We start from the raw sequence: 27,814 nt of genomic DNA on the forward strand, positions 1-27,814 counted from the left end.
TGTGAAGTGGAGAAAGTGTTCGAACAAGGCTTCTGTGATTCTCAATCTGTTCCCCTTCGGGCGTTTCTGCGCAGGAGCTGAGCTTTTGAAGTTGCCATTCAGTTGAGCGATAGTCACGTTCTTCAGTCACGAACGGACATCGCGGGCGGACGGTTGTGAGGAGTGACGAAGAAAGTCAAGGCAGAATCGCGGAAGTGATTTTCCACAGCATTTCCCATCGTGATTGGTGAGGACGTTGAAGTGTGTGAAGGTGAGAAAGTGATCCAGCAGCAATTGAAAGACAGTTTGTAGGATCAGGATTACCATCGGAAATTGACGATTTTAATGGGTTTCGTGATCGGATTTGAGTAAAGGTAAAGATTTGGCGCCAAGATATCAAGTTTCCCACAGGATCGCCATGGACGAGAGTGATCAATTTTCCCTGCATCGCTGGGAAAATAGAGCAAACAATTCAATCTGCTTTTCCACCCCAACTCGCACATGAACAATGAATTAATGATAAGAGGCTTTTCGGAAGTTCACTCTCACGAAGTGTCCTTTTCGGGAAAATCCTCACCAACTCGGGCGAGTTAAAGGTCGAAACACACACAGTCCGCGAAAAGAGAACTTTTTTGCCATGATTTCCAACATTCCTGCCAACCTGCAGCAGGTGCTGGGCAATCAATCATGCGAAGGCACGCAAGAAATTAGATGATTTCCACCCTAAGTGACCGATTAGTCTTCAAGCTCAACTTGTTGGTTCTATTTTGCACACGAATTGACTCTCTTTTGTGGTTTTTGGTATGGAAAAGCCATGGGTTTCGCCTCGGTTAACATATGCCAGGCAACAGCTGGGAATCCCTCAGATAAGGACGATATCAAGGGGGTTGAAAGTTATTAATAATATCAATTGAATGAGAAAGACGAGTTGTTTACTGGTTATTGGCATTTAAAGTCTTATCGAAATCATCACACATTAAAAATCTATTCTTCCGCTATGAATATTTGCTATTTGATTAATTGTTTTCCAATGATCCAGCATTCTTTATGGCTGCTAAAGAACCATTCCGCGCTTTTATTTAATGAAAATCCCCCCACCAAAGCGTGGGCGAGAAAAAAAACCGCGAGCAGAGAGGCAGAAGAGACAGAAACAAGGAGGAAAATCCCTGAAAAATTGTCGAAGCACTTTTAATGTGATGTTAACAGGGAGATTTGCTCGGAAGACGGCGTCTGCAATTCTTATCTTGTATCGTTTTAATGGCTTTTTGAGGGACTTTAAGCTTGAGATGTCCCTCAATGTTTCACACTCATAAATAATTCACGGCGAATTAAAATTGAGAACATGATTTTCTCCCTCGTTCTAATTATGAGGAAATTAATTTTAACACGCAAAAATTCGCCTCTGCGTGCTTAAGACAGTGCCGAATTGTTCTTTTCTGTGCTTATTCAAATTCACCTTGAAATGAATTGAATTTTTCTTGCAAATTTTGCACAAAGACAGCGAATTTGGTAAACTTAGGCACAAGTTCGCAAAGCTTTTCATGTTATTCTTGCAGCGTGAATGGAAATTGAATGAAATTCACAGAATTTCGAGGGGGTTTTCTTCGACAAACATGCCGCATTTCTCATCATTAATCTCAGTCACAATCAACTCTGACGATATGTGCATAGCTCAAAGCAACCCAATGGTTGATGGGTTTTTTCGAAAATTGTTAATAACTCCTCAACTATGTCCATTGATTTTCTCCTTCTGCTCATTGTCATACCCATAAATTGTCTCATGCCGCCGAAACAGAGTGAGACAGAGAGACATTGGATGAAAAATGAGCCGGAGAAATTGATGAGTGGCAATCACGGAAAGGGAGTGATGATTTTCCAGCAAGAAGGTGGAATTGTTGTGTTTAATCAGCTGAACAAATTCCTACAAATCCCTCTCTTTCACTTCTTTTTTTGTCCCTCCTCGCATCCCTCGATATATCGTGCCACTTTGCCATTTGCGAAATTCCCAATCTCTCAACTCATCCATCCTCCACGAGACACTCGCAATGAGCTTTCCTCTCCCACTGCTCCTTTCCTCCGCTGGCGATGTCCTCGACTGTGCGACATGGTGTGTTTTTAATGTAAAATACACAAATGACACCCTTTTGCAATTTTCCAGCTCACAGAACTCTCTCCTGTTGCTCTTCCGGCCGCGCCTTCCGCCGGATGTTTATGCACGTGGTTACGCTTGTCCAGAAAGATGTAATCCTCACAAATTTCCCAACACTCGCTCTATGTTTGAACTCCAGGATTCTAGGATAATTCAACGACTGATTAGAGTAACAAAATCAGGGTAGCGAAGCCAGAGCTTAATTCCAACAAATTAACTCTAAACATGTGCAATTATCAGATCTATTTTTTCTGCTTTAAATATGCAATGACAATTTCGTCACGTGTTCTTATTGATCACAAGAATTGGGAGGAAAGATTGCGAAGTACATTAGCGACAACGAATGATTTAAAAGCATGAAAAACACACACAAAAAAGTATGTTTTCATTCCATTGAATTCATGTTGTGTCTTCGCGATGCTCACGACTGATTGAAGAGAGCAAGAAAAAAAAATGTGAAAACACATTAAAAAATCCTCTTAAAACATGTCATCTTTTCTGTGTCTTTAATTTCCACTGAAAGCTTTTCCACCTCCTCGCAGCATTCGCCGGAAAACACTTCATTAGGAGATGAAAACTTCACGGCAGAGGGGAAGCATACAAGACAAAAACCACCAATTTAAGGAGCTGATGAAGGTGTGATGTCCCTTTTTCCCGCCCGAGACTCCGCACTGAATTCGCTGGGAAACGAGCGTGTGGGTGGCAAAAAACAGGGGGTCTAAGAGCGCCCAAATTGATTGAAATGGCGTGTTGCCGTGATCCCCACAAATATAATCAACCCTTTTTTATATTGCGAGGGTGGATCAGTTTTTTTTCTCCCACCTCTCTCCCCTCGACGCTCTCCAGGCGACGTTTGTTCTCATCCCCAAAAGCGCGAGAAAAAATAATATCGTGCGATAAAATTGAACATTATACAGCCATATTTTGAATCACAATTTAATTACAACGCTCTGTGCTCAACAGTGAACCAACATAAAAGGGGTTGACAGTGAAATTCGTTACACTTTGATCCACTGTGTGCGACAGAAAAAGTTTTCCGCGTCACTGGCGTTTGCTCTCAGGGTAAATATGTATAATTAATTCCACATTTAAGCTGTGAATGCGTTTGTTGTTGAACTTTTCTCGGCAAAAAAAATAATTATCGCAAATTCCATTAAAAGTGACGCTGTGTCTTTGCTGGATCCAAAAGAAAATACGTTTTTACTCAGAGAAAAAAAACATGAAGTATTTGAGAAATCGAACTAAACGTTGAAAATGCCCCGAGAGAGAGATTTAGGAATTTTCCGATAGAATGAAAGCTTGAATGAATGCTTCAAATTTTTCATGTGACAGCGATTCATTCGACCTTTTAAAGCGAAAAAAAATCAATAGAAAAATGCAGAGAATTCACGTTTGATTACTGGACAAAAACTGAAAATTACCATGTGAAACTTCAAAGGCTGATGTAGATAAAAGCTATGTGTCGCAAAAAGTTGGTTGTTTGTCGAAGGAAAATGGTGATTTTTCAAGCTCTTTCAATTTTTTTTTTCTAGAATTCCATTCGAAATAATTCTGCCATTTTCTGCAGACAACGTAAAGAAAAATCCCAAGAAAAAGAATAATTGTCCTGGAAAGAAGTCGAAAGAACCTCGTGTTTATACGATAAATTCATATATTCTCGCACTCTTGAGCACCCTTTCAAAGTTGCAGGAGCAAAGAAAAATAATGAGACTTGACGACTTTTTCCTCCATGGCACAATGGAAGCAAAGCAGCGAGAGAAAAGTGTGCAGGCGAGAAAACTATGGAAATCTCTTGTTGTGGGTTTCGCGCCACCATCAACAAATTGTGTCTTCCAAACTTTCAAGCAAAGTTTAATTGATGAAAAATGTTCTTTGCAAACTTTTTGCCACTGGCGCTAAGTTGAAGTTAATGGAGTAAAAAATTCCTCGAGGGACATTAATTATTGAAATTACATCGACGACTCGCTGTTTCGCGTCATGTGATGAATTAACAATGTTAATACTAAAGATAATCCCGCATAGAGTGAATAAACGGAAATTGGTTGGAAATATTGCTGAAAAATTAATAAAACGTTAATAATAATAGGTTTCATTTCAATTATGCATTTGCACTCTAAATGATTGCTATGTTTCAGCTCAATTTATTATACAAATTTTAATTGGAAATAAAACTTTTTTCAAGTTTTAATTTAAATATCACTGCTGATTATGTAAAGAATGTTTTATATACTTTTTTTAGCGGCAATTGAAGTACAAAAAAGCAACACTGAAAATGCATTTAATTTTTTTATTGCCAAACTTCATTTTATAGAGCTTCAAATGAATAAGAAACTTTTTCAATAAAATTTTGAATAGAAAATGTCTTAAATGACTTGTTATGTTCACGGAAAACGATGCTTTATCTTATCAGTCAAAGTCTTGCAGAGCATGAGCGGAAATTTTAACAAAATAAACCGAAATAAAAACAATTTTCAAATAATTCCATCAATTATATTCATAACCAAAATGGATTTGATTAATTTTCAATGTAAACAATCGGACTTAACCTATCTTAATTAAATTAATTAAACCAATAAAGACTTTAAACAGGTCTGTTAACAATATAGACACAATATTTTGCAATTTACACGCGTGTATTATGCAATATTTTGAGTGAATATTCCAATTTCATGCCCCGGTAATTTTTTCTACACTGAATGCGTAAGCTCAATATGTTGCTCATTCACACGGAATGCATGCTTTGCAGAGTGCAATGAGAGTAGTATTCTGGAGAACTATCGCAGTGTATCAGAACATTAGCATATTCGCCCAGGAAAAGTACCTTCGAGCCGAAGACAAAGTGCCATTGAGAAAGAAGGGAAGGATATTGAATTTATCGTCGAAGGCAATCTAGTGAATTTTGTGACAAATTACATGCCATTCTTGTTCAATTTGCATTCAGTCCATTGAGGCAAATTGAGTCCTCTCTTGGGGCACATTTGAATTCAACCCCGCAGATGATCCACCGAGAGTTCATCCCTTCATTCGTGGGAAGGACGAAAGGCGAATGGCAGTGTAATAGTAAATTAATTGAATTCCATCCAGAATATCGTGTGTACGGCGGTGCTCTAGCATCTCATCAAGCGTACGATGCCGGAGCATATTCATAAAATGGAATTAATCTCTGCAATTTATATCTTCTGCTCTCTGCCAGAGACACCCATTCATTCGGCATTATAGTGGTAATTGTTGCTCTGATCCCCTATTTTCTTGTTGCACCGACCGTCAGGCGTGTCAAGGGAAATTTGAACTCCAGCCATGGGCCAGTTGGTAGAATCTCCTGATGATGCGAGGAGTGAAAATCCTGGCAAGAATATAGAATTGCACGAAATGTGATTGAGAAACACAGTTCTGGGGCGTAAAAACTCACCCCAACACAGTCATTGGCATGTAGAATCCAGCGGGAATTGTTAAATTCCTCATATTAAATTGGATTCCCTTTACAATTGCCTCAGCAGCTTCTGTGGGCGATATTAGCACAAATTTCCCTTGCAGACTATAAGAAGAAAATGAGATAAATTCATCAACTGACCAATTAAAATGTTTCACATGAGAATTTGCATAATTCTCTCACATGACTGCACATCGCTTTTCATGGCTATTTTAATAGGGGATTTTAGCAATTCATTCATATTTTATACACCACAAAGGTAGAATAAATGTCAAAGCAGCATATTTATGCAGATGGTTGAAAATTTTAAAAATACCTCTGATTTCATTTACAGAATATTCGTGGAAGCTGCTTAAAGTATTTTGAATAAATGGTGTGGTTAACATTTCCCTGTGAGGGCATTTTAATTGAAAATTCTCACAAAAGCTCTGATAGAAATATTTTACATCACATATTATTATTCAATTAATATACTCAAACATTATGTGGTGTTAGTTCAATAACCCTCGAGAAAATGGAAAATCACACTCACTTCAGACACTCCGTGTAGTCCGTCAATTCCTTTCTTGTTGCTATATAGTAAGGAAAGGCACAAGTTGTCTTGATCTTATTCTGCCACCCTTTCATGATCAATTCTTGATTGAGACAAGTCATAAAGCCGCGAATAGCGTACAGAGTCATTCCGTACATTGTGTGTGAAGTTGGCGAGAGACCAAATGGAGAGGAAATGGCCACAATATGACCTCTGTCCTGCCTGATCATGTCTTCCAGGAAGAGCTTCGTGATCATGACCACCGAAGTCACATTGACAGCCACCATTCTTTCGATTTGCTCTGGTGTGGCGCGATTGAGTGTTAGCAGAGCGAGAAATCCGGCGTTATTCACCAGAATGTCCACAGATCCGAAGTCCACTAGCACTTCCTGACGAATCCTCTTCATGGCCTCGAAATCAGCCACATCCGCCTTGTAAGCCTTCGCTTCGGCGCCCATTTCGTGCAAATCCCTCACGGTTTTTTCGGCACACTCAAGATTAATATCCACCACGGCAATTTTACACTTTTCCCATGCCAGGCGAAGGCATATTTCCCGACCCAGGCCATTCGCTCCTCCAGTCACGAGGGCCACTTGACCAGACAAATCCTTCCTCTTCGGATAACATCTCACAAAGTCCCATAGAATCCAGAGGCACTCAATGAGGAGAGTCACGCTGAATTTCGCAAAGTGATCCAGTGTGAGCAAGAATCGACCACAGGGTGTCGTTTTTCTGGCTTCAGAAGCGACATATTCTGTGGTTTCGCTGTTGAATATTCTCTCAACATCCATTTGTGTGGATCTACTTTCGCGGAACGCTAAACACCCACTGAATGTTTACTGGCGGAAAGCAAGTGTGTAATGTTGTAAAATGCGAGTTTCTGGGGGATAAAGTACAAGCATACTGAGCAACAAGTTACGAAAGTCTAAGCATAGAAGAAGTGCAATTAAAGTATAGTTTAATGTGTAAAAGTGTGTATATTAAATGCACCATAAAATTGTGTAGAACAGCAATTTGAAACTTTAGTTTTGGATCTAAAAATCTGTCGTGCAATAATGGAAATGATTATGAATAAATATTACTTGTAGATTTAGCTGAAAATCCTACATCAAAAACCGAATGTTTATTGACATTTCATATTCATGATATGGAGCATAATATTTACGATGTAGGAAAAAAGCAATAATTATCCTTTGACAGCAACATAGTGAAATCAGCAACAAAAATGTGATAAACTGCAAATAATCACAAAATTTCAATCTTGATATTTTTCAGCTGTTCTGAGCGTCAGTACAGATGTTGAATATTTCATTCACGCCAATTAGTTGGACTCCCGCGGGCGAGTAATTAAATCAACAATGCGAATGGGCGAAAAAGGGTGGCAAAATTCGGGGCAAACATATTAATTTCACAGGCAAAAAGGCCACTTTTTTACGTGTGTAATGAACCATTTTTGCTGCCTAGTTTGTTTTAAAATTATATGCAAAACGCCAAAATCTACATAACTCGAGAAAGCATAGAATGGAAATTATTTGTATAGCATATATTTTGAGTTGTTGGTATAAAGATAAAATGGATGGAAACATTTGTGTGCATAAGTTATGCGAGTAATTTTGGTGAAGTTTCTTCTTGGAGGAATTCAATTAATTTCCTCCACTGTACAATTGCAATATTCTGTCTATATGGAAATCGCACAACTGCTTTTCAATACAATATAGATAAAACACACAATCACAAGAGATATCGAAAGGAAAAAAGTATCAATTTTTCTTCTGAAGAAGCTCAACAAATATCCCACAATAAAGCATGACAAAAGGACACAAAATGAGGAGGGGAAGAATTGCTTCTGTGGAAAGTTAGAGAGTGTGGAATCAATAAAAGAAACATTTTCACTCCAACACCAAATGGATACAATTAATTCCCTCTGTTTCCTTTCGCTCTCCTTCCCGGCAATCCACCTAAAATCACAAATGAGCCTCTCTGGCACTAATAAAATTACCCATGACCTCTGCGCCGAAGTTCAAATGAGAGCGAATTAACTGTGAGAGCAGAGAATAAAAAATTTAGTAGATATTGCAAATACCATTAATCTTTTATAGTCACACTGCCGCAAGCTAGGATAATAATTAGATTAATGTTAGTAGATTATTTTCCTAACGCTCTTGGATTGAATTTGTGCACATTCTTGTGTGTGTGTGAAGAACAAAGGTATAAATTAATGAATTTCATCTGCATGAATTCTGGATTTTCACGTGAAAACAAATCAAAATTTCGCCAAACAATGGACAATCGTCACAGTAAATCGTAAATGGATTTCACATGCTGGATAAACCACTCGAGACAGGTGTTTAAATATTGACAGGACTCTGATCAAATTGTTCCCTGCAAATACCCCCAAAAACACCTTCATCCGATTGATGTGGAAATGCGCTGGAAATTAATCACTTGCACACACATCCCAGTGGCTCGAAGGCTCGTGAATAAATCTCGCGCCGTGTCTCAGTGAAATTTATCAAAATAAATAGCGTCATTATTGATTTAAGTGCGTATATGTCGCAGAATCTCAGGCAATATCAATAAAATATTCCACCCTCTTTTCTAAACTTATCCCAGGCGCTGGTGAGAGAGATTTTTATTGAAGGTTTACTTGGCCAATTCCTTATTCATAACTTCCGGACACGTTAGCTTATTTATGAGGGTAGGTGTGCCACGGAGGAAAATACACCACACAAAACTATAAATAAAGCCTCATGATTGAATGGAATTAATTGTGACGGAGGGAGAAATGGAAAGTCTGCAGAGGGTCGCCGTCGAGAAAATCAATAGCAATGAATTCGACTGGTAAAATGTCTTGTTCAATTTGATACTCTATTGACTTTCGCTGCTCCGATTTCCAAGCAAATGGACTGTTCTTCACATTTCGCAGAGTTTTCCAAATTCTTTCGCATTCTCACTATTCCATATTCTCTCCACTCGTGATTTATCCGTGTAGTTGTAATGTTTTTCCCCACTCAAACAGTACAAAGCACGCACAGATAATTGCTTGTGTTTATGTAAGTTTTTCATATGCGTATCAATACATAGACAGAAGGTTTTTTTTATTATCAGCACACGTTCGCGATAGACTTCTCGAGAAGCCAAAATATCGTAGAGTCTTAGCTCGAAAATGATTACCATTTTGCATCTTTTACGACCTTCAACTTTCTGCGTTCATTCTTTGTGTTTTACTTCTCGAAATACATGCGCATTCTTAGCTGTCTGCTAGCCGTCTCGCGAACATCGTTCAGTTTGTGTTTATCATTTAGTGACAGTGGATCTACAATATGGAAGTGGAGCGTATTTTTCACAGTGACACCACAGAATATGTCGCATCGGAAGAGAGAGGAAGCTCGAGAGCACTTCGACTGTGGATTGGAGTCAGTCATTTGGTGAAGTTTGGTGTTTCCTGCGTCATCGGTGGCTTATCAACTGTCTGGGATCTTCTACGCTGTCGATGGGGCCCCAAGAGTCTCGCCGGCCAAGTGGCGCTCGTGACTGGAGGTGCAAATGGATTGGGCCGAGAAATTTGCCTTCGTTTAGCGTGCGAGCAGTGCAGAATCGCCGTGGTGGACATAAATCTTCACGATGCTGAGAAAACGGCTAAAGATCTTCTACAAATGGGCGCCGAAGCGAAGGCTTACAAGGCGGATGTGGCTGATTTCGAGGCCATGAAGAAGATTCGCCAGCAAGTGCTGGTGGACTTCGGATCGGTGGACATTCTGGTGAACAACGCCGGATTGATTGCTGTTCTCACGTTGAATAGCGCCACGCCGGAGCAAATCGAAAGAATGGTGGCTGTCAATGTGACTTCGGTGGTCATGATCACGAAGCTCTTCCTGGAAGACATGATCAGGCAGGGAAGAGGCCATATTGTGGCCATTTCCTCACCACTCGGTCTCACAGCGAGTCCAGGGACAGTTTACGGCTTGACAATGCACGCAATTCGTGGCTTTATGACTTGCCTCAATCAAGAGATCCTCTTTTCTGACTGGAAAGACAAAATCAAGACCACTTGTGCCTTTCCTTTCTACATGACAACAAGAAAGGAATTGACGGACTACTTGAATAGTCTCAAGTAAGAAGACTTCAGCACATGTCTTGAAGAATATAACTTCATGCCCTTCTTTTCAGGATGAAGGGAAAGGTCTTCCTCATTTCACCACAAGTCGCTGCCAATGAAATCGTGAAGGGAATCAAGTGGGAGAGAAGAAATGTGTCCATTCCCGCAGGATATTACTTCCAAATGAATTTAATGGGGTTCGAATTCGAATATTTGCCTGCAATTTCAAGAGAAATAATCCTGTTTTTCTTCCAGCATGTTCACATCGAACATCATCAACAGATTCTACAGAATGGCCCTGGGAACTACCGACAATTTCAAGTGATAATTATAAGTTGGAAATAAATTTGCTGTTGATAAACAAGACAATTAAAGCAAACTTACCATGTGAAAAAAAGATGTTCGGAACTGGAGAATCTAAAATTAATACACTTTTTACATTATAGCAGTAAGTTTGAAGAACGTTTTTTTTGGTGTTATTCCTTCAAATTACGTGAAAAGTGAAGAGAGTGAAGATCATTTTCTCAGTCAAAGAGATGATTGTGCTAAATTATTACTTTGAACAATTTAATAACGTAAATAAACAAACTTGTTGGAATTTATTATGTGCATGATTGCATTAACAAGAGTCTTAAATAACACCCCAATGCGTGTGACAAACATGAAGAGAACTTTTCAAAGCATAACTTTCTAATGTCACGCTGCACCATTCCTGAAAGTCTCTGTGCATGTTTATCGTTCTGCAAGAAAATACGACAGTCGCCGAAAAGGGGCGTTGCGCCCCACCCACAGCATTGTTGCAAGGGTTGCAAGCTTGCACATAGCATAACTTGTGTCAGAGAATATCTCATTCAATAGCGTCAAACACTCATCACACTAAAACCACTCCATGTCAGTCGCCCACAAAGCCAGCCTGTGGCACATTAGGCGCCACATTAGGCGTTCTTCGAGTGGCAACAGCGTCATTATTGACCGCACGGGGAAAAATCCCTCGTACGGAGTTTCACCATCTGGCATTTTCACCTCTGAGAGCTTTTCCTTGCACACACAATTAACTTTTGCAGCAAATTTCAGAATTGTTCAACGGGTAGCGTTCCAGCGCAAATTCTCATTGTGAAATGAATTGAAAAAAAGCTCTCTGTGAAGCGATGATAAATTGAGGGTGGAAAAATACAATTTTAAAAAGTCTGCAGTCATGCGAATTTATGAAAAAAGAAAAGAGTTGCGAAACCAAGATGAAAATCTTGTATTTTCTATTCATTATTTCATGTTTAATATATCATTTGAAGGATATTTCCGGAGAAAGATGAATTAAACATTTTTCGCAAGATGGGGAGAATGGTTAAATATCTCCTTTTGCTATGCAGAATTTTCTTTATCTTTGGCGGAGCAGCAAGAGAAGTTCTTCACTAAATAACATAGCGGCTATATAAATACTGTGTGAGCAATTGCCCGACAAGTGACCTGTGAGTGTGAAGATGATGAAAAAGTTTACCAAGAGATTTCCATGAACAAAAAGCAAAGTAATTAAGAGGGAATAATTGAATAACTACCTCTGCTCAGGCTCATGAGCCAGTGTCACTCAGCTGTGATGCCAACTCGAGGGTGAGCGACAATAAATAGAGATGCAAATGTCTCTTCAAATTTCCTGCCATTTCCGCCGTCATCTCGAGCCGGATGCTCGGCAGAGTTGCCACAAAAAAGCACGAATCATCAGCCTGATGAGCTTCATTCTTCGCACAATGGAGGAAAAGCTCCTCTTGCCATTGTGGGTGGGCTGAAACTTTCAGCACACTCTCTAAACTTCACAACAACACTCCATTCGCATCTCAATGGAACTTTTCCATACTTCAGAGTGAAAATTGAAGAATTGTGTAATATTTTGTCGAACACACACACACACACTTTCTTTTGAGCGGTGTCTTTAAATATTTGGTGTGTATTTTCTCAGAAAATTTCCCTCGTGAAATTCAACCGTCGCACAATAATTAAATATCGCCCAGAGTTGGCAAATTGAAAAATCTTCCCGTGAATACCGAAAGCCAGGCCCCTCGAGACTTCCTTGGAAAATTACGAGGCCAAAGTGAATTTTCCTCCGGGAATTGTCATATAATAAATCTCCCTGAGATGTGATTTATTGTAGGCCGACCACATTAAAGGTGAAATTTGATGATGGAAAGAAGTCAGAGATTCATCTAAAGTGGTGCGAGAGCACAACTTCCGCGCCATGTCGTCATTTGAATGAGAGATGCTGCCATAATTGAATTCGACATGGAGGAAAATCCACCCACGCATTTTCCGTTGGGCCATTTTTGTCCCTCATGCTGGGCTTTAATGCTCAAATTGTCATGGAATGTGCTGAAAAGTTGTATCAATGTAATAAAATTGGCTTTCAAAAAATGCAAGAAAAGGGAATGAAAATGTCATATGAAAAAAATAAAAAGCTTCTAAAATCTTTATCTCAAACATACTGTAAAATAAGGCAAGAAATCTCAATAGTCGCCTGAAAGTTTACCTGCAATTTTCCACAAGCAACGTTTGCACTTTGCAGTCCTTTTTCATGTCTTATTTTATCACGGAAGTGCAAATGATAAAGTTAGTGTCGGAATATGTTTGGAGAAATCTCATTGGCGTTGAACTTCTCAATTTCAGTTTCATACTTTTCCCACCATATGAAAGCGACTCGTGAATAAGTTGCATGTTTTTGCATGAGTCACGCGGCAAATGGTGTGAGGAAACATGGAAATTACCAAATATTTCATGACAATTTCCACAATTTCCCATGGCCCGAAACATGCATTGCGCGTCATGTGATTTTTCCTGGCTATTTGGTGAATGTTGAACATGGATGTTTGAGGGACAGATATTATAGTCGGAAGTGGTGTACAGCTTTTGTGCGCTATTTTCATTGCAAGAGCTTCTGTTTCAACAAATTCAGGCATTTTCTAAATTATTTTGCTTAGAAAAACCAATCAAAAATGTCTTTAAATACGTTTAGAAGTATCTGAAGTGTTAAAAATCCTGCACAAAGATTATAGAAGTGTCAAGAAGTGTCTGAAGTAGTGTACAAATTACAGACCTATTGTTTCCCTCTTGGAACCAATTTTCAATGCACAGTCACAACCAAAAGGCGCTCGTTTCTCGTACAATGTCAATTGATAGATAACGTATGAGTGTCAGCAGATAATTAATTTAGGAGCGCTTAGCTAAAATTTCATTAAATTATTCGACACTCTTCGGTCAGAAATTGCCACAAGAGTTCAATTTACATTGGAATTACTTCATGCTATGCCAATATGCTATTCTCCAATTCATCAAGTGCTTTTGAGATGTGATGAGGTTAGCAATATTGAAAACGATGGGAAACAATGCGAGAAATTCTATGACCAAGAATTGTTCGATATAAACCGAAATCAGATTGAAAGTTTAATCGAGAAATCCATATAGCTGAAATAATTAATCAAACACAATTTGGAGTGGATATGAAATTTTCAATTCTCCCTGCAGAACTCTGGCGCTTGGAAATTCTGGGAATTTTGCCGAAGACATCGTGAATAAATGATATTGACCGGGAATTTCCGTGCCTCATTTGCTGACCTTCTTTCACTCTTTCCCCAGATTTGTGGGCAACGCCGATTGGCATGTGGTCATGTCCGATGTGGAGCATCCGCCAGTGTCCGACGAACCAGACGATCTGGACGAGCCTCAGTCGTCTGGCCGGTGCGCCGGGCTCGCGTTCCGCCTCCTCTTCTCAGCCCCCGGATTGGTGCTCCTCGTGGCTGGCTACTCGGTGATGGGGGCGCTCATATTCCCGCTGCTCGAGGCGCCCACCGCCCAGAATGCCGTCGTGGCGTCCATCAGCAAGAGCCGCGAGGACTGCCTGCGCGAGCTGTGGACCATTACAGGTGAGCTTGACACCCTTTCGCCCTTCCTCGAGCCGCTAACTGAATAATTAATGCCAACCAAGGCTTAGGCAGACGAGTTGAGGAGAATGCGTGGCAAAATGCCCTAGATTGAAGATCTTCATATCCACTTCTTTAGCACGCATTCATAAATTATACTCCTTCTTTCGCTCTTTCGCTCCGTATTGCAGCTGGAAATGTTTAAAATGCCACTGTTTGGAATGATTGTGTATAAATTGATAGATTTCCTGCATAATCCTTTGTTTATTTTTCAAATCTCGTTCATTTCAACTCTGTTTCCCAGATCGACTTTAATGCGTTTCCACGTACGTTCATGGAATTCCAATGGGGAATTCACATGGGACACCAGTGGGAATAAATTCAAATATGAATCTACCGTGGCGCCCTTTCCACCTCTTCATCCCCTGAGCAAATTGTAATTTATTTACAAGGTGGATAGGTCTATTAATTCGAGGAGTGCGGAGCAATGGAAAAATGTCGAAATAAATAAATAAATAGGATTTCTCTCAATTCGCGTCGTGCTAGGATATCATCATCATCAAGGCGAACATCCCACATTCCACATCCAGGATCGGAGGATTACCTCGACGCTATGCCTTGTCGGATTTATGGCATTTGTGTGTTTATTTGATTTAATTTCTATCTCTGTATCTGCTTTGTCGAGCCTCAATCAAAGGACATTCTTGGGATTCTATGTTGAGATGTCTCATCAGGGCCTGTATAGCCCACGGAGGTCGCAAAGAGAGGTGAATTGGGTGAAGTTTCGCAACAATCTTGACATCTTTCTGGCATTATTGCGTCTCTGGAATGTCGTGGTAATGAAACCCAGGGCGAAGGGATGTGAACCTGTTAATGACTTTCATGGCAAATCAGTTGATAAATGCGTACAGAGATGAAAATTGAACATCTGCTGCGAGTGGGAGTAAAAATGATGGTAAGAAGACGTCGTCGGTGACCTCAACAGTTCACCACCTTGAGCCATGTCAAGATGATTATCATCTGAGAGAGATTTATGGCTTACGGCATCTCGTGAGAGAGCTCCAGAATGCCTGAGCATGTCATTGAGACTTGTGTTTATGATGGGCGAACTAATTGCAAAGGACATAATCACATGGACAGAGTATAAATCGTAAAACCCACCCATCCCCGGAGAAACACCCTCGCGTTCACGATGCAACATAAAAGCTCATAGAACTGACGACTAGATGAGGTGGAAGACATAAAATTAAACTATTAAATCTCCTGCTGAATTTACTCAGCGCGTGTGCTGCAATTTTTGCTCGGCACACATCAAAATAAACAAGGTGAATTTATTGATGGGAAGTGTGAGCATGGCGGGGAAACTTTTCACATTAACACCACTCCATTGCCTTCTATCAGTGACTAAGTTGAATTTGATTATCACACCTCCGCGATGGAGGTGGAAATCAAACACAGACGAGAGAAATCAGCCTCAGGAGGTGGTTTTCTGCATGGGAAAATGACTCAGTTATGTCACACTTTAGCAACTGTATAGCTCGACAAACAGCATTGCAAACATATATATGCAAGCAAGTATACAAGAGAATTATAGATGAAAACTTTGCCAAAAGGATTACAATAACACGATTTGCGATGAAATTTCCTGCACTACAACTTATAAATACAAATGTGGTGCAAAAACATTATTCATGATTTGTTTCAATAATAAACTTCAAGCTTGGGAAAGCATATACATAAATATGAAATTTTGCACTGAATTGAGAGTAAATTCGACAAGCAGTGTTCATATTCTGCGGGGAATAATATGATTAATTATGAATGTGGGTGTTTAATTTTATTGCATGGGAAAATTTCCAATTATTCATGTGATTCAACAACACAAAGCCCTAAAAATGATAATTATATACAGGAATTTTTTAGGGAAGTGTAGAGAAATTTGTACGCACATGAAAACTCACTATTTTTTCTATTTTAAGCAGCTCAAAAATGTTTTTTTGTTAATCAGATGCAATTAAAACAGTAAGAATTCATTTGATGAATTCTGGAATTCATTTAATATCTAATTCTTCTACTGGAAAATTCTGTCTGACAATGCAATGCAAATGCCAGAACCATGTACAATTATAAACTTAAGCAGTTTCCCTTGGACGTGTTTAGCAAGATGTATAAAAAGAAAAATCATCCACTAGAGGAGTATGACAAGAGGTGGTTTTTCCTCCATCTCGTCGCATTTTCCCCATCATGTTTTCCACCTCGGTCGACGTATTGAAAAGTTATAGAGCGGGAAAGCACAAAAGCCTTCGAGACTCGACAGTGCTTCGCTCTCTTCGCCACCATTTCTTCCCCAACTCACACTTTCAATTCACAAAAAGATCTCTTCATCCATTCTTGTATGAATTTTAATATTTTTATTGCTCACATTTTCCCTGCGCTGCCTGCGGTGGAAAACATCGCACCGAAGATCCTCTTTGTCTCCCCGCACTTTGAGTTCTAGGGCGTTGAGGAAGTTGGGCACTGAGAGCACAGATATATTGTACATGAATTTATGTACTTAAAGTGACTGAGAGGGAGAAAATTCACGTCAGGCTCTTCCGTTGCAGGAAATACTCAGTGAAGGTGGGCATTTTCACTGTGTCTGCCATTTCAATTTGGCATTCGAAGGGGCGATTGAAATTGTCCACGATGGCGAGTGTCCTCTTGAGTTGTGAAAAGCACTTGTGGCATGTCAGATGGAAAAGTTGTCCCACTCTTCAGTTCCTCAATATTACCCAGAATAGAGTGGCGAATGAGAAAAATCTCTATTCAGTTGGTAAAAGCGACATTTTAAAAGTATTATGATGAAAGCATCGAAAATTATAGTTTTACTGACATTTGCAGGATTGAAATTCAGACACTGACTGTGAAGCTTCAAGTGAGAAGAGTAATTGCACCAATTAATTTGCAATTTATTTTGCTAGTGATTTTTTATATTCATTAATACATTAAAACCATAATTACACAATTTCCTGGGGATTTGCGCGGTTTCCCTCGTTGACCATAATCAATTGCCATGCACTCAGCGTTGAATAAATCAAAGAGTGTTGGAAAATGGAATGGATTTTCAATTAAACAGGGAATGAAAGTCTAAGTGAACCTCATTTTCATACTCTTTTATTCACCTCCACAAAAGCTGCCTTGAACCCTTTTCCATCTGCATTCCCATGGCTTTTTCCCCATTTCGGCTCAGAATATTTATAAGGTGTGGGATATTAAATTTAAATTGAGGAAGAAAGGTGCTTCCTGATGGGCTGGGTGCCAAACAGCACGCATGAATTTCAATGGGGTCGAATCCTCGAGAAAACCACTTTCGCCACCCCCTTGTGAAGGGGCTCGAGCGCTGCGATAAGACATCGTATTCCCAGTGTCTTTGGGTCTTCCGAAACTACAACTGTGCAAAGGTATTCCACTAGACATGGCATAAATTTTCTCTGGGCAAACGCAAATGGTGTGGAAAAATCCTTCGGGGTGGATAATTAAAAATAAGCAAGTTTATTTGCGGAATTTCCTCTTCACTTCACGCCAAACTTTCGCCATCAATCTTGTGAGCCACTCGCGATGCACACTTTAAAGAGGATTTTAATTGAATCACGCTGTCTCTAACGAGGACACGAGATGTGAAATTTTTCCGCAAATCAGGGAAAGCATGCTTGTGTGCAATTCAATTGAGAGACCTTTCCTGTAAATATGGAATATTTGTTGACTTTCTTCTGCATTTTCCTGAGAAAATCTCCACTAAAATTCTATGAAAAATCTTTAAACGTTTAAAAATGATAAGTGATTGCCAGGAAGAACACCTCATGCTGTTTGTCACGATTTTCACAGTTTCTGAATAACTTTCCCGGTAGAATAAACATTGTGTTATAAAAAAAAACACTCACTGCAATTTTTATGGTTTTACCACGTACTTCAGATGCACTTTGATTCCACGATGCAAGTGTAAATATTATGGTAACTCCCAGTGATATGTTTTTTTTCTCAGCAAGCGCTTTTCAGAAACTTGCACTTCACCCCGACTCATGCCCATCCAGTGGAGTGACGTGCTTCGGGGGTGGATGTGAAACCTTTGCGGTGAATTACTGTTGGTCTATGGCTCTGAATAGATTTCCTGGAATGGCGTTTTTTGCTCCTGTCTTCCCCCTTTCAAACATCCATCCAATCCATGTCACTCCACATCATGCATTGACGGACGTTGCTCACGTTTTCCTGTCGAATGCATCGCCCTTTGTTTCCCTGTGCATAAAAGACTCCGAAGGCCATGCGATGGGGCGCAATAATAAGCTCCCAATTTTCGAAATTGCACTGAACGGGCGAACAAAGCATCAAACTGAGCAAACAGATTATCGACAGTGCGTGATTGGGGACTGGAGTGGAAGGATTTGTAGATTCGCTTTCGCTGTGAAATCTCGCGATCACTTTTTCGTCCTTTCAGAGCGCCTCAATGTTCTGTACGAGCGCAACTGGACGCTCCTTGTGCACGAGCAACTGCGTCGTTTTGAGGGCTCTATCGTGGCGGCGACAAAGGGTGGACTTGCAGAGGCCCTGGCCACGGATCATCGCTTCGGTGCACCCAAATGGTCCTTCACTGAGGCCCTCATCTATTCCATCACCGTCATCACCACCATCGGTAAGTTGCAAAATTGCAACACAGTGCAGTTGAATTTTTTGAATTCATTGAAACGACAATTTAAAACATTTTTCGAGGGTTTTATGATGGATGAAAGTGTGCACATAGAATACCACCTGTAATGCACTGGTTTTTGTGATGAATGCTTTATTAATCTCGATGCTGTTGGCATAGTTGAGAGTAAAAATGCAGATTTTTCATTTTACTTTGTTATACTCACTTGGATTGTGTTGTTAAGCACATCGGTATGCATTTCCTCATTCTCTTTATATTGAACACACACGAGAACATAGTGAATTTCTGAGTTTTGATTACATATCTCTTAATTAAGAGATTAATACTTCATGCATAGCAACGTGTATGCCAAAGTGTTGCGAAAGCACATGAAACTTTATGACAACTGACGCTTCGCACTACAACTAATCTTCGGTGACAATCTCTCTTGCAAGGTGATTTTCATCCCTGTTAATTTCTTGCTAATTCCCCAAAGTTTCGACAATGGCGTAACTGACAAATTGCACGGTGAATCTCAAGTACACCGAAAGATGCTGCGCGGCCCAAAGTTCACCTCTCGCTGCCTGGTTTAGAAAGCCGGTGCCATTCTTCACATGTGAAGTTAATTCCGCTCCCGTGGAAGGGATTTTGGGAAAAAGGATGGGCTCAAGAGAGGGGAATGTGCGAATTTTGTAGCCCAATTACATTTTAATTAGATTAATCAACACCGAATTGCCTCTTCACCTTTTCCGTGTGTCTTCGAGAGTCGCCAAAGAGAGTGATATCGTGGAAAACGTGCTGAAGCCCCACATGTGCTCTAATGCCTTTCACCTCGGCTTACGAGGGTAATAAACACAATGAGGATTTCATGCTCTCCCTCACACCGGGCACCTCCCTGGGGGGCTCACTTTCTTCGCCACCATCCGAGCCAGAGACTGCCGTCATGCCCTAATCCCAGAGATGCTCCGCAATGGATTCATGACGGCTTTCACTCCAGCTCTAAACGCATGTTTTTTTTTTCTTTCCTTCTCTCTCCTGTGAGTCTCCTCTGCCAGAAGCATTCGACCAATATTTACCCAAACACACCCCCATCCAATGCGCCGCCCACAGCTCTTCACCGAGGGAAAATGTCTCAATATAAATTCATTAAACAACCACCAGCCCATTTCAATTGAAATTCGCCGCGTCTCGAGCGGCATGGCGAAGTGGGGGAGATCAATTTTGATGAGGAATATCAGAAAAATGGAAATCAAATAAATGAGTGGCTGTGACGAGCAGAAAACGCTGAAATCAATTTCCTTGCGAATCAATTACCACAAGACTTCATCACTCTGCGGGGCTCGAGATTAGGGGGATTTCCTTCTGGAGATGAGAAGGAGGCATTGTGTTTACAAGAAAAATTCAACAATATATAAGGCGTAATTGGTGCCAGAAATGGGATGGATCACATTTTCTTGGAATGTTTTGTAATCAGATTCCAGGATTTCGAGAGTAAAGTCTGTGCATTTCTTTTAGGCCATGGCAATCTGACGCCTCGAACGTCAGAGGGCAAGATTGTGACGATGGTTTATGCACTTGTTGGAGTGCCCCTGATGCTGCTGTGCCTCTCGAGCCTGGGCGGGCGTCTGGCCGAGGCTCTGCAGTGTGTCTACATGAGGCTGTGCCCTTCGCGTGACCCCGGCAATCGACAATGCAGAGAGAAGAGCCCTGGTGAGCATCCGATGGACCAGGTGAGTGTGAAACCACTTCGTTAGGGTGCTTCCGCTCCAGATGGCTGATTTGGTTGGAGGGTTTATTTGAGGAAAGGACACGAATGCCGGGCAGAATTGCTGAGCGGTTAGACAAAAAGCCACTACACGGATTGACCGCAGGTTTAATTGGAATTGTGTGGCCGAGTGGGGAGAGAGGGGTTAAAACTAAAAAGCCACCCCAGCATTTACGGCCTGGCAAACCCCAATCTTCCGTCGACACCCGTTGCAAATAAAATGGCATAACATTCTCATTATGACTGGTGAACCTCACTTCCGTGGACAGATTATGGGGGTCAGATGGCAACTGTGTGAATCGAAGCCGCAGAGATTGGGATTGAGTGTGATTAAAATTGCCAACTCTATTCACTGGGCAGCACATCGCAGAGGGTGGAATTCATTAGAATTCCACCCTCAGCTGCGCCATCAAATATTGCAACACATTTGCTGTCCAGTTAATGTCCCCCATACTGAGATATTCAGATTCCTAATCCAATTATTGTGGACTCTCTGCCTGCACGACCCTCTCGGCTTCCTGGCGTGTGTGATAGAAAAAAGTAAATATATATATTTACTCGTGTATCAACTTTACGGATATCAATTCTACTTTGGGATTTATTTGCCTGGGACTTGAAAGAGAATTGATATTTTTTCGCATGACATGAGCTCCAATTTTCTCAACGGGTTTTCCATCTGTTCCATATATTAATTTAAACAGCGCGCTTCATGAGCTGAAATTGCAAGATGTTTCTGACAACAATCTGAAATTAAATTATTCTATTTCCCTTTTCTATGTGGCAAATGAAACGGCATAAAAGTCAATAAAGCTCTCATGTCAATGAGCTTTCAATTCTTCGAATTAACCACTCCATTGTGTCTGCGGTTATCATCTTTGCGACAATTCTCTGGTTTTCCCTCTCAAGATTCATGGCAAGATCCTGACGCTTGAGCCGAGAGTATCTCTTCCGCTAAAACATCCCACCAGACGTCAGCTTTACCATGTGAATACATGAATGAATTTGAATTGATCTCCGCCGAGGAATCAATCCAATTCCCCGCACAAAAGACGACAAGTCAAGGCTCGGGAATCGCTGGAATGGATGTTGTGTGATGTGATGGAGATGGTTTGAGAATTGCGTGTGCAAATGTGATGCCGACAAGGAGCTGAGGGTGAAATGTATTCAATTGTGGGTGGATTTACCACCCTCAGGCCATAAATAATTTATTCGTCACTTAAATAAGAGACATTTTGTGATATTTGCATAATTAATGAATAAATGAAGATGCTGATGTGTGGAGGCTTTTTGATGCTCTCTCGATGCGTGGATAAATCCCACATCAGCCACTCACTCCACTGTGGCGTGTAATTAATTTTTACCCCTAATTCTCTCCGCATCAGGTGGATTCTAATTCACATCGCTACGACGCCCTCCAGAGGCACAAGGATAATTCCATGTACGAAGGTAGGCATGGCTGAAATCAAGTTCCCCGTTCCAGCTTTTACAGCACACCCTCGTCTCGCCCGCAGAATCCTGCCGTCTGATAAGGAATTCACCCACAAAGGCGCTCAACAGCACGCCACAGTCGTCGCCCATGAAGAGCTTCCAAGGCGCGCAGCCGGCGCCTCAGTATCCGCCAGGCGGCGGCAACTCGGTGGTCTTCTTCCCGGCCGGCGCCATCCAGTGCCAGTCGCACTTCGGTGGAGGCGCCCAGGTGCCGGTGAAGTACCACGGCATGATGCAGATCCACCAGACCACTCACTTTGGCGCCCAGAATGCCACTCCAACGCTCCACACGGCCACAGTTCACGGTGAGAATAATACATATCAAAGTGAAATCTGCTAATAATATTCCTGTCAGTGCAAACTGATATCAGATACTGTTTTGACAACCTAATTAGTGAAAATATAACAATTGCAAGTAATAATTAATGAGAATTAATTAGCAATATTTTCATATTACTTCTGTGATTTGCAACAATGGAACAATTCATGGAAAACATGATACTAAATAGGTTGTTTTATGTGTTTTCTATTCCCTTTATTTCTTTCTAATCTAATTTTGTATTTACTTGACTTTTTTTGGTACGAAGAATTGCAATTACCGCCCATTGTAATTGGCAATTGGAGCAGTATCTGATATCTTGTCATCATCTCCCTTCTGACCTTTTGATGGTTAATCATGTTTATGGGGCAAACTTTGAACTGAATCCTCTTGATAATTGAACATCTCGATTGAAGTGGCTTTTCATTGTGTGCCTCGAGGGTGGGCAAAACAGATTGCTTTGCAGCACTGCTCAGGTTTCCCAAATTGTCACACAAATCATCTAAAGCCTGTGCAATGTTAGGATTTGCTAGTATATCCCTTTGGCACAAGGCATGTAATCATAGAAATCAAGGCTTGACGTGTGCGGCTCAGCATCTCGAGTTTCAAGTCTGACACAGTGAATTTGTGCAATTTTGAGCATAATTACAATGATGGCTCATGGTATCTTATTAATATGTAAATTAGATGGTTGCCAGAGAGAGGCTGGAAAGTGCGCCAACAATTATTAATTATAATTTTCTATGTTTGAACAGTCACCCTGCTTAGCATAACAGACAGTCCATTGGTGTTAAATTAATCACATCTCTCACTCAGTCTCACTTGGATAGGCGATCCTTTGGATCGCTCAGTAGCAAATAAGATAAAATACACCTTCAACTATGGACGAGATAGGAGGAAATTTTACAGATGACTATGAAATTCACTTTACGAGTTGTTATACGTCAAACGTTGCGACCGGAAGCGGAAATTCAAGAGAAATGTCGGAAGCTGTACAACTCTCAAAGTTTCTGCCATTGAAAACTTACTGACTATTGTGTTGGTTTACTGAATTACGGAATTTAATAGATTTTTGAAGCATCTCTCCACGAGTCTGCAGGTGAATTGAATTTCAGTCTCTATTATGTGACTTGCATAAGGTCCGGGAGAAATTGAATGCCATACAACATATCAATAGTGAAATTATTTACAATAATAAAATCCATTACGAAGTTGTTTTACAGATGATATTAACGAGCACAATGGATGTATTACAACGATTTGGTTGTGCACAATAATTGTCCATAATTTAGTGAAATAGCTAAATTTTCAACTGAAAAGCTCATCGTGAAATTTGCCATGGTAGTAATAATGAAATTAAGAGCATTACTGTCAAGTCAAATCTATAAGACTATTTAGATGAAAAGTTTTAAAGCAGAACTGCTAAATCTGCTACCACAAATCTCCTAAATCGCCCATTTGAGATAATGATGTGGAAAGAATTCTCTCTTGAAAATGCGAACGACAAATTTGCAATCACACATAAAATAAATTCTCACAAAACCAACTCAACAATGAGCTGTATAAAGTATCTCCGCACAGCGATAATTTTCTCAGCAGTACATAAACACATTGTCTCATCAGCACTGGGGGTTTGAGAAAGGGTGATTTTAAGGGCTGTGTGTGTGCTGTAATTCTGCAATTGCGGGCGGTTCCTCCGTTTTTCTGCACTCTCAGGCCCCAAAACCCGAGCGGGTGCTGTGCCACCCCGCAGTCCTGCTATCGCACAGAAGGGACACCCACAGTGGTGGGGAGTGGGTCATAAATATTGCGGTGAAATTCATAGCATAAGCTGAAAATGCTCCCACTCAAGGCTTCAAGCATGAAAAGTAACATGAAGAATATCATGAAAATGAATGTGTCTTCCATTTCATTTATTTATTCATATCGCAGGAGCAATAAAATGGGTGCGGTAAAAGGAGTGTGTTTGTTCTTTTGCCAGGACTCGGAAGGAGTAAGTTTGTGCCGAAACCACTGCCACAGGAGATAAATATGTTGCTGGCGGAGTGCGACATTAACTATCCACAGTCAGGGGCTGAAGGCTCCCCGCAGAAGCACCCCAACGGCCGCATGGAGACTGTGGAGGAGGACGACGACGAGGAGGCGAAGAGTGGGTAAGTCGAGGACTTGTGGGGAATTTAGTGACTTGTAAGGAAGGCGGAACACCTTAAGCGTTAGTGAGTGTATGAAATGACATTCATTGCTTTAAGTAATCATATTTTTTCCTACATCTTGTGATCTTCGCTATTACTTGTAGTTGAAAGTTATTACCGGATTTTTCTGCCGAATTCCTGCAAAAGAATCCACTGTATTTCCTGACCTCTTAAGATCATATAGCTCGTAGACAGCATAATAGAAAAACTGTGGAATAACAACGAACACCGGACTGTGTTTTGACTGGGAATTGTGGATAATTTCAATTACAAAAAAACCTTCCCATAAATGCTCCGCACATGAAATTGAATCCACTTTTTGTTGCGCAAACACATCGGTTGTAACTTGCAGGAATGTGACTTTATCGAGCTGGTGAACATTTAAATCCCAGCTGAAGATTATAGCAGAGAGGACGATAACAATTGAGCTCTGGTGGCTTTCAGTGATGTATTTCGCTTGGGGGATAAAGCTCACCTCGTCGGATGATGTAAAGAGGATATTGAATGCCTCCTCCGGGGACACTTTAACTGAATAGACAATATGTGTTACTTTGTGAGAATTCCTCATTTTCCACTCGTCCAACCAAAGCCACTTTCTCTCTCTCACTCTCTTGTGATGGGGTGAAAGTTCCCGATTCTTTTCACATTCACCCCCTTCCCGCGTGCGGCTGATGTTTTCCCATCAATTTCTCTGATTCTCCGATCTATGGCTGGGTGGGGCTCCTTTAAGGAGATTGCCAACCCAAGAGCTCCAGGGAGTCAATTGTGTTGACGATGGAATAACATCGAAAGGGTTTAGAGTCAATTTTCAGGCCCCGGGAAAAGCCATTCTCCGGATGAGGCGCCAGTCGATAATCGAAGGGGATGGAATCAGCATCTCGCACAATTGCCCAAAGTGTCTCTCTCGGGGTGCTTCTAAATCATCCCCCTGGCCTCTCGGGCGCACCCCCTTATCGGCCTGAGAGACTGATATCTCTGAAGGCAGAGAGAGCCACAATTGTGGCGCAACACAAGCCATGTCGGCATTTCGTGTTTAACACAGAGGGGAGGCAAATTGCCATCAAGACGCTCTCCGGCAAGATGGAATCGCTGCTGTAGGTGTCATCAGACACATGTTTCAGGAAGTGACACGAGGAATCTGAGCGACACACCCCGCAACATTCTTTTGCGCCCCCGTCCACACTTAACTAGGCAATTATGGCGATTGGCTCTGATACAATTCTCCATGCTAATTCAGCACTGCGCCTCGCGACGCTTCCTGGGTGTGAAAATAAACCCCCCGAGAAGCCGGAAATATGAGAAAGTTCTCCGGCTCTATTGTCAGCAATAAAAATGTTTTTGTTGAACGCCACGTGTTTGTGTGGGGCTGACAAAGAGATTAAGAAGATTTTCCCGTCTGTGAGGTGTTTTCTTCACGGGGAAAATAAATCACCTTCCTAGGAAAGTGATGTACTGTGACATTGTTCACATTTCCGTGTTGAATGGCGGCGACGTTTTGTGTGTGAAAATAACTCAATCTTCTCTGATATCAAACGACAATTGTTATCCGCGAGTCCTCGAAAACTGTTGAGAGAGACAAGAAAAAAAGAGAAAATCTCTCTTTGATGCAAAATAATAAATTGTAGGTAGGAAAATCATTCAAATTCCACAACCATTTCTTAAATCGCAAACTCCCTCCCTTAATCTCCATCGCCTTCTTGGCGTGATACCGCGTGTAAATCATTGTGGAAAGTCTCGAGGGAAATTTTCTTGCAAATCGCACTCTGGCAAAACAAACTTTCCATTTAGGGAATTATAGGGAAAATTTTCCCACCCCTTGAATTTGTCTGATAATAAATTACGCCAGTGTGAAGTGTTGTCCCTAATCATAAAAATACGCCAATGAAATTTATGTCGAGTTCTGACCTTTTCTCAGCGCTCAGCTTCTCGTCCTCGAGCCCCGATAATTACGCCACGCTCTATTCTTGGGGATTCCATCACGGAGACAGACATAAAATCTCCTCTCTTTGAGCAATTCGCACGCGGGAAATTAAGACTTAAACACACACTAAATTGCCAGTCTGCGGTCCATTAATTTTGCCAGAACGCGAGAGTATTTTCGAGTGGGTGTATTAATCAAAAATCCCACCGCCGCCCACAAGAGGGCGACGGGGAGAGAACACTCCAGAGTCACTCGTTTGGCGTTCATAACACTTCCTGGCACCTGTCACTTCCCAGAAATTAATGCTTCCCCACATTCGCCAATTGCAAACGTATCACAACCCCTTTGCCAGCGCCCGGCGTCGGGGGAAACGTCCTGATGGAGCTGTGCTGTGGGAGGAAGAAAAAACAGTGAAAGTCTTCCGCTCGTTTGAATTTTTTTCCACCAGTCAAAGAACATGAGGAGTCGACACGCGCGAAATGTGAATTTGCCCGAGGGAGCGGGACTGAGACAAGGTGAATTTGGGAGAATGATTGTGTGGTTTCTCCCGAGTGGAGCCTTGAGGAGGGCGAAAGGAAGCAACACAGTGAAACAAATGACAGGTGATTACGCTTGGTGAGCACCTAGATGTGGGTTGAAAGGAGAGGAATTCACACGTCCCACCGCCTCTTTCCCGTTTTCCAATCACCCATTGATTTGCCTGTGAATTGGAGGAAAAACCTCAGCCACTTAATGACTTACACAGTGGCTTTAAGTTGTCGGAGGAAATGTTGAATATGTTCAACTGAGTCTGTGATTTGTCTTTCAGCTGCCCTCACGACACTCCCTCGCGGGTGCCTCTGATCGGAGGCTCCAGGACGGCTGGCAGTCGACTGGCGGGAGATGGCAGCATCCTGGCGACACCTCAGACGCCCGTCGACGAGGCTGACGAGACGCCACCGCCGCCGCAAGTGCCGCTGCTCCTCATCCTCGTCATCCTAGCGAGCTACGTGGCCGTCGGCACGGCCATCTTCTCCCTGTGGGAGAACTGGAGCCTCGTCGACGGCGCCTATTTCTGCTTCGTCACGCTGTCCACCATTGGCTTCGGCGATCTCGTGCCGCGCCACACGCTGGCCGGACCCGAGCTGCAGCTGGTCGCGTGCTGCGCCTATCTCATGCTGGGCCTCGTGCTCGTGGCCATGAGCTTCAGCCTGGTGGAGAGTCAGCTCATGTGGCGCTGCCGACGCGTGGCGGTGCGCCTGAAGCTCGCGCACGACTAATCCGGGCGATGGAGAGTATTTGTACCCCCCTTTTTATATGCCATTTATCAGACTGCTCAATCTCCTGTGAATCGTGAAATTGCTTGAAGTGGAAATAAAGTGGACAAGAGTCATATCAA

At 41.6% G+C, this 27,814-nt stretch overlaps 3 protein-coding genes across 3 annotated transcripts; 2 read left to right on the forward strand and 1 right to left on the reverse strand.

The window, feature by feature from the left end:
- Positions 1 to 147: 147 nt before the first annotated feature.
- LOC132255366 (uncharacterized) lies at positions 148 to 27,814 on the forward strand. The gene is made up of 8 exons (XM_059751364.1): positions 148 to 353; positions 13,808 to 14,094; positions 18,563 to 18,757; positions 20,267 to 20,481; positions 21,899 to 21,962; positions 22,028 to 22,309; positions 24,305 to 24,476; positions 27,245 to 27,814. Exons 2-8 carry the CDS (start codon positions 13,839 to 13,841, stop codon positions 27,693 to 27,695), a joined length of 1,635 nt encoding a protein of 544 aa, XP_059607347.1. The 5' UTR covers positions 148 to 353; positions 13,808 to 13,838; the 3' UTR covers positions 27,696 to 27,814.
- Positions 5,402 to 6,881, reverse strand: LOC132256047 (putative oxidoreductase SadH). The gene is made up of 3 exons (XM_059752226.1): positions 6,091 to 6,881; positions 5,538 to 5,663; positions 5,402 to 5,471 (listed from the first exon to the last, which is right to left on the reverse strand). The coding sequence occupies exons 1-3, from the start codon at positions 6,879 to 6,881 to the stop codon at positions 5,402 to 5,404; spliced, it is 987 nt and encodes a 328-aa protein (XP_059608209.1).
- LOC132266029 (putative oxidoreductase SadH) lies at positions 9,189 to 10,779 on the forward strand. Its single transcript, XM_059766854.1, has 3 exons — positions 9,189 to 10,204; positions 10,261 to 10,386; positions 10,445 to 10,779. The coding sequence occupies exons 1-3, from the start codon at positions 9,414 to 9,416 to the stop codon at positions 10,512 to 10,514; spliced, it is 987 nt and encodes a 328-aa protein (XP_059622837.1). The 5' UTR covers positions 9,189 to 9,413; the 3' UTR covers positions 10,515 to 10,779.

Source organism: Phlebotomus argentipes, unplaced genomic scaffold (genome assembly GCF_947086385.1).
Source record: "Phlebotomus argentipes unplaced genomic scaffold, Phlebotomus argentipes genome assembly contig_5, whole genome shotgun sequence".
Taxonomy (NCBI): domain Eukaryota; kingdom Metazoa; phylum Arthropoda; class Insecta; order Diptera; family Psychodidae; genus Phlebotomus; species Phlebotomus argentipes.

Excerpts from the sequence above, each read along its gene's own strand:
- LOC132256047 (XM_059752226.1), bottom strand. The coding sequence starts at position 6,881 with ATGGATGTTGAGAGAATATTCAACAGCGAAACCACAGAATATGTCGCT. Across the intron at positions 5,664-6,090 it reads GACTACACGGAGTGTCTGAA|TCTGCAAGGGAAATTTGTGC; the intron begins GTGAGTGTGATT and ends TTCTTCTTATAG. Across the intron at positions 5,472-5,537 it reads ATGCCAATGACTGTGTTGGG|GATTTTCACTCCTCGCATCA; the intron begins GTGAGTTTTTAC and ends TATTCTTGCCAG.
- LOC132266029 (XM_059766854.1), top strand. The coding sequence starts at position 9,414 with ATGGAAGTGGAGCGTATTTTTCACAGTGACACCACAGAATATGTCGCA. Across the intron at positions 10,205-10,260 it reads GACTACTTGAATAGTCTCAA|GATGAAGGGAAAGGTCTTCC; the intron begins GTAAGAAGACTT and ends CCTTCTTTTCAG. Across the intron at positions 10,387-10,444 it reads TTCCAAATGAATTTAATGGG|CATGTTCACATCGAACATCA; the intron begins GTTCGAATTCGA and ends TTTTTCTTCCAG.
- LOC132255366 (XM_059751364.1), top strand. The coding sequence starts at position 13,839 with ATGTCCGATGTGGAGCATCCGCCAGTGTCCGACGAACCAGACGATCTG. Across the intron at positions 14,095-18,562 it reads CGAGCTGTGGACCATTACAG|AGCGCCTCAATGTTCTGTAC; the intron begins GTGAGCTTGACA and ends TCGTCCTTTCAG. Across the intron at positions 20,482-21,898 it reads GTGAGCATCCGATGGACCAG|GTGGATTCTAATTCACATCG; the intron begins GTGAGTGTGAAA and ends TCTCCGCATCAG.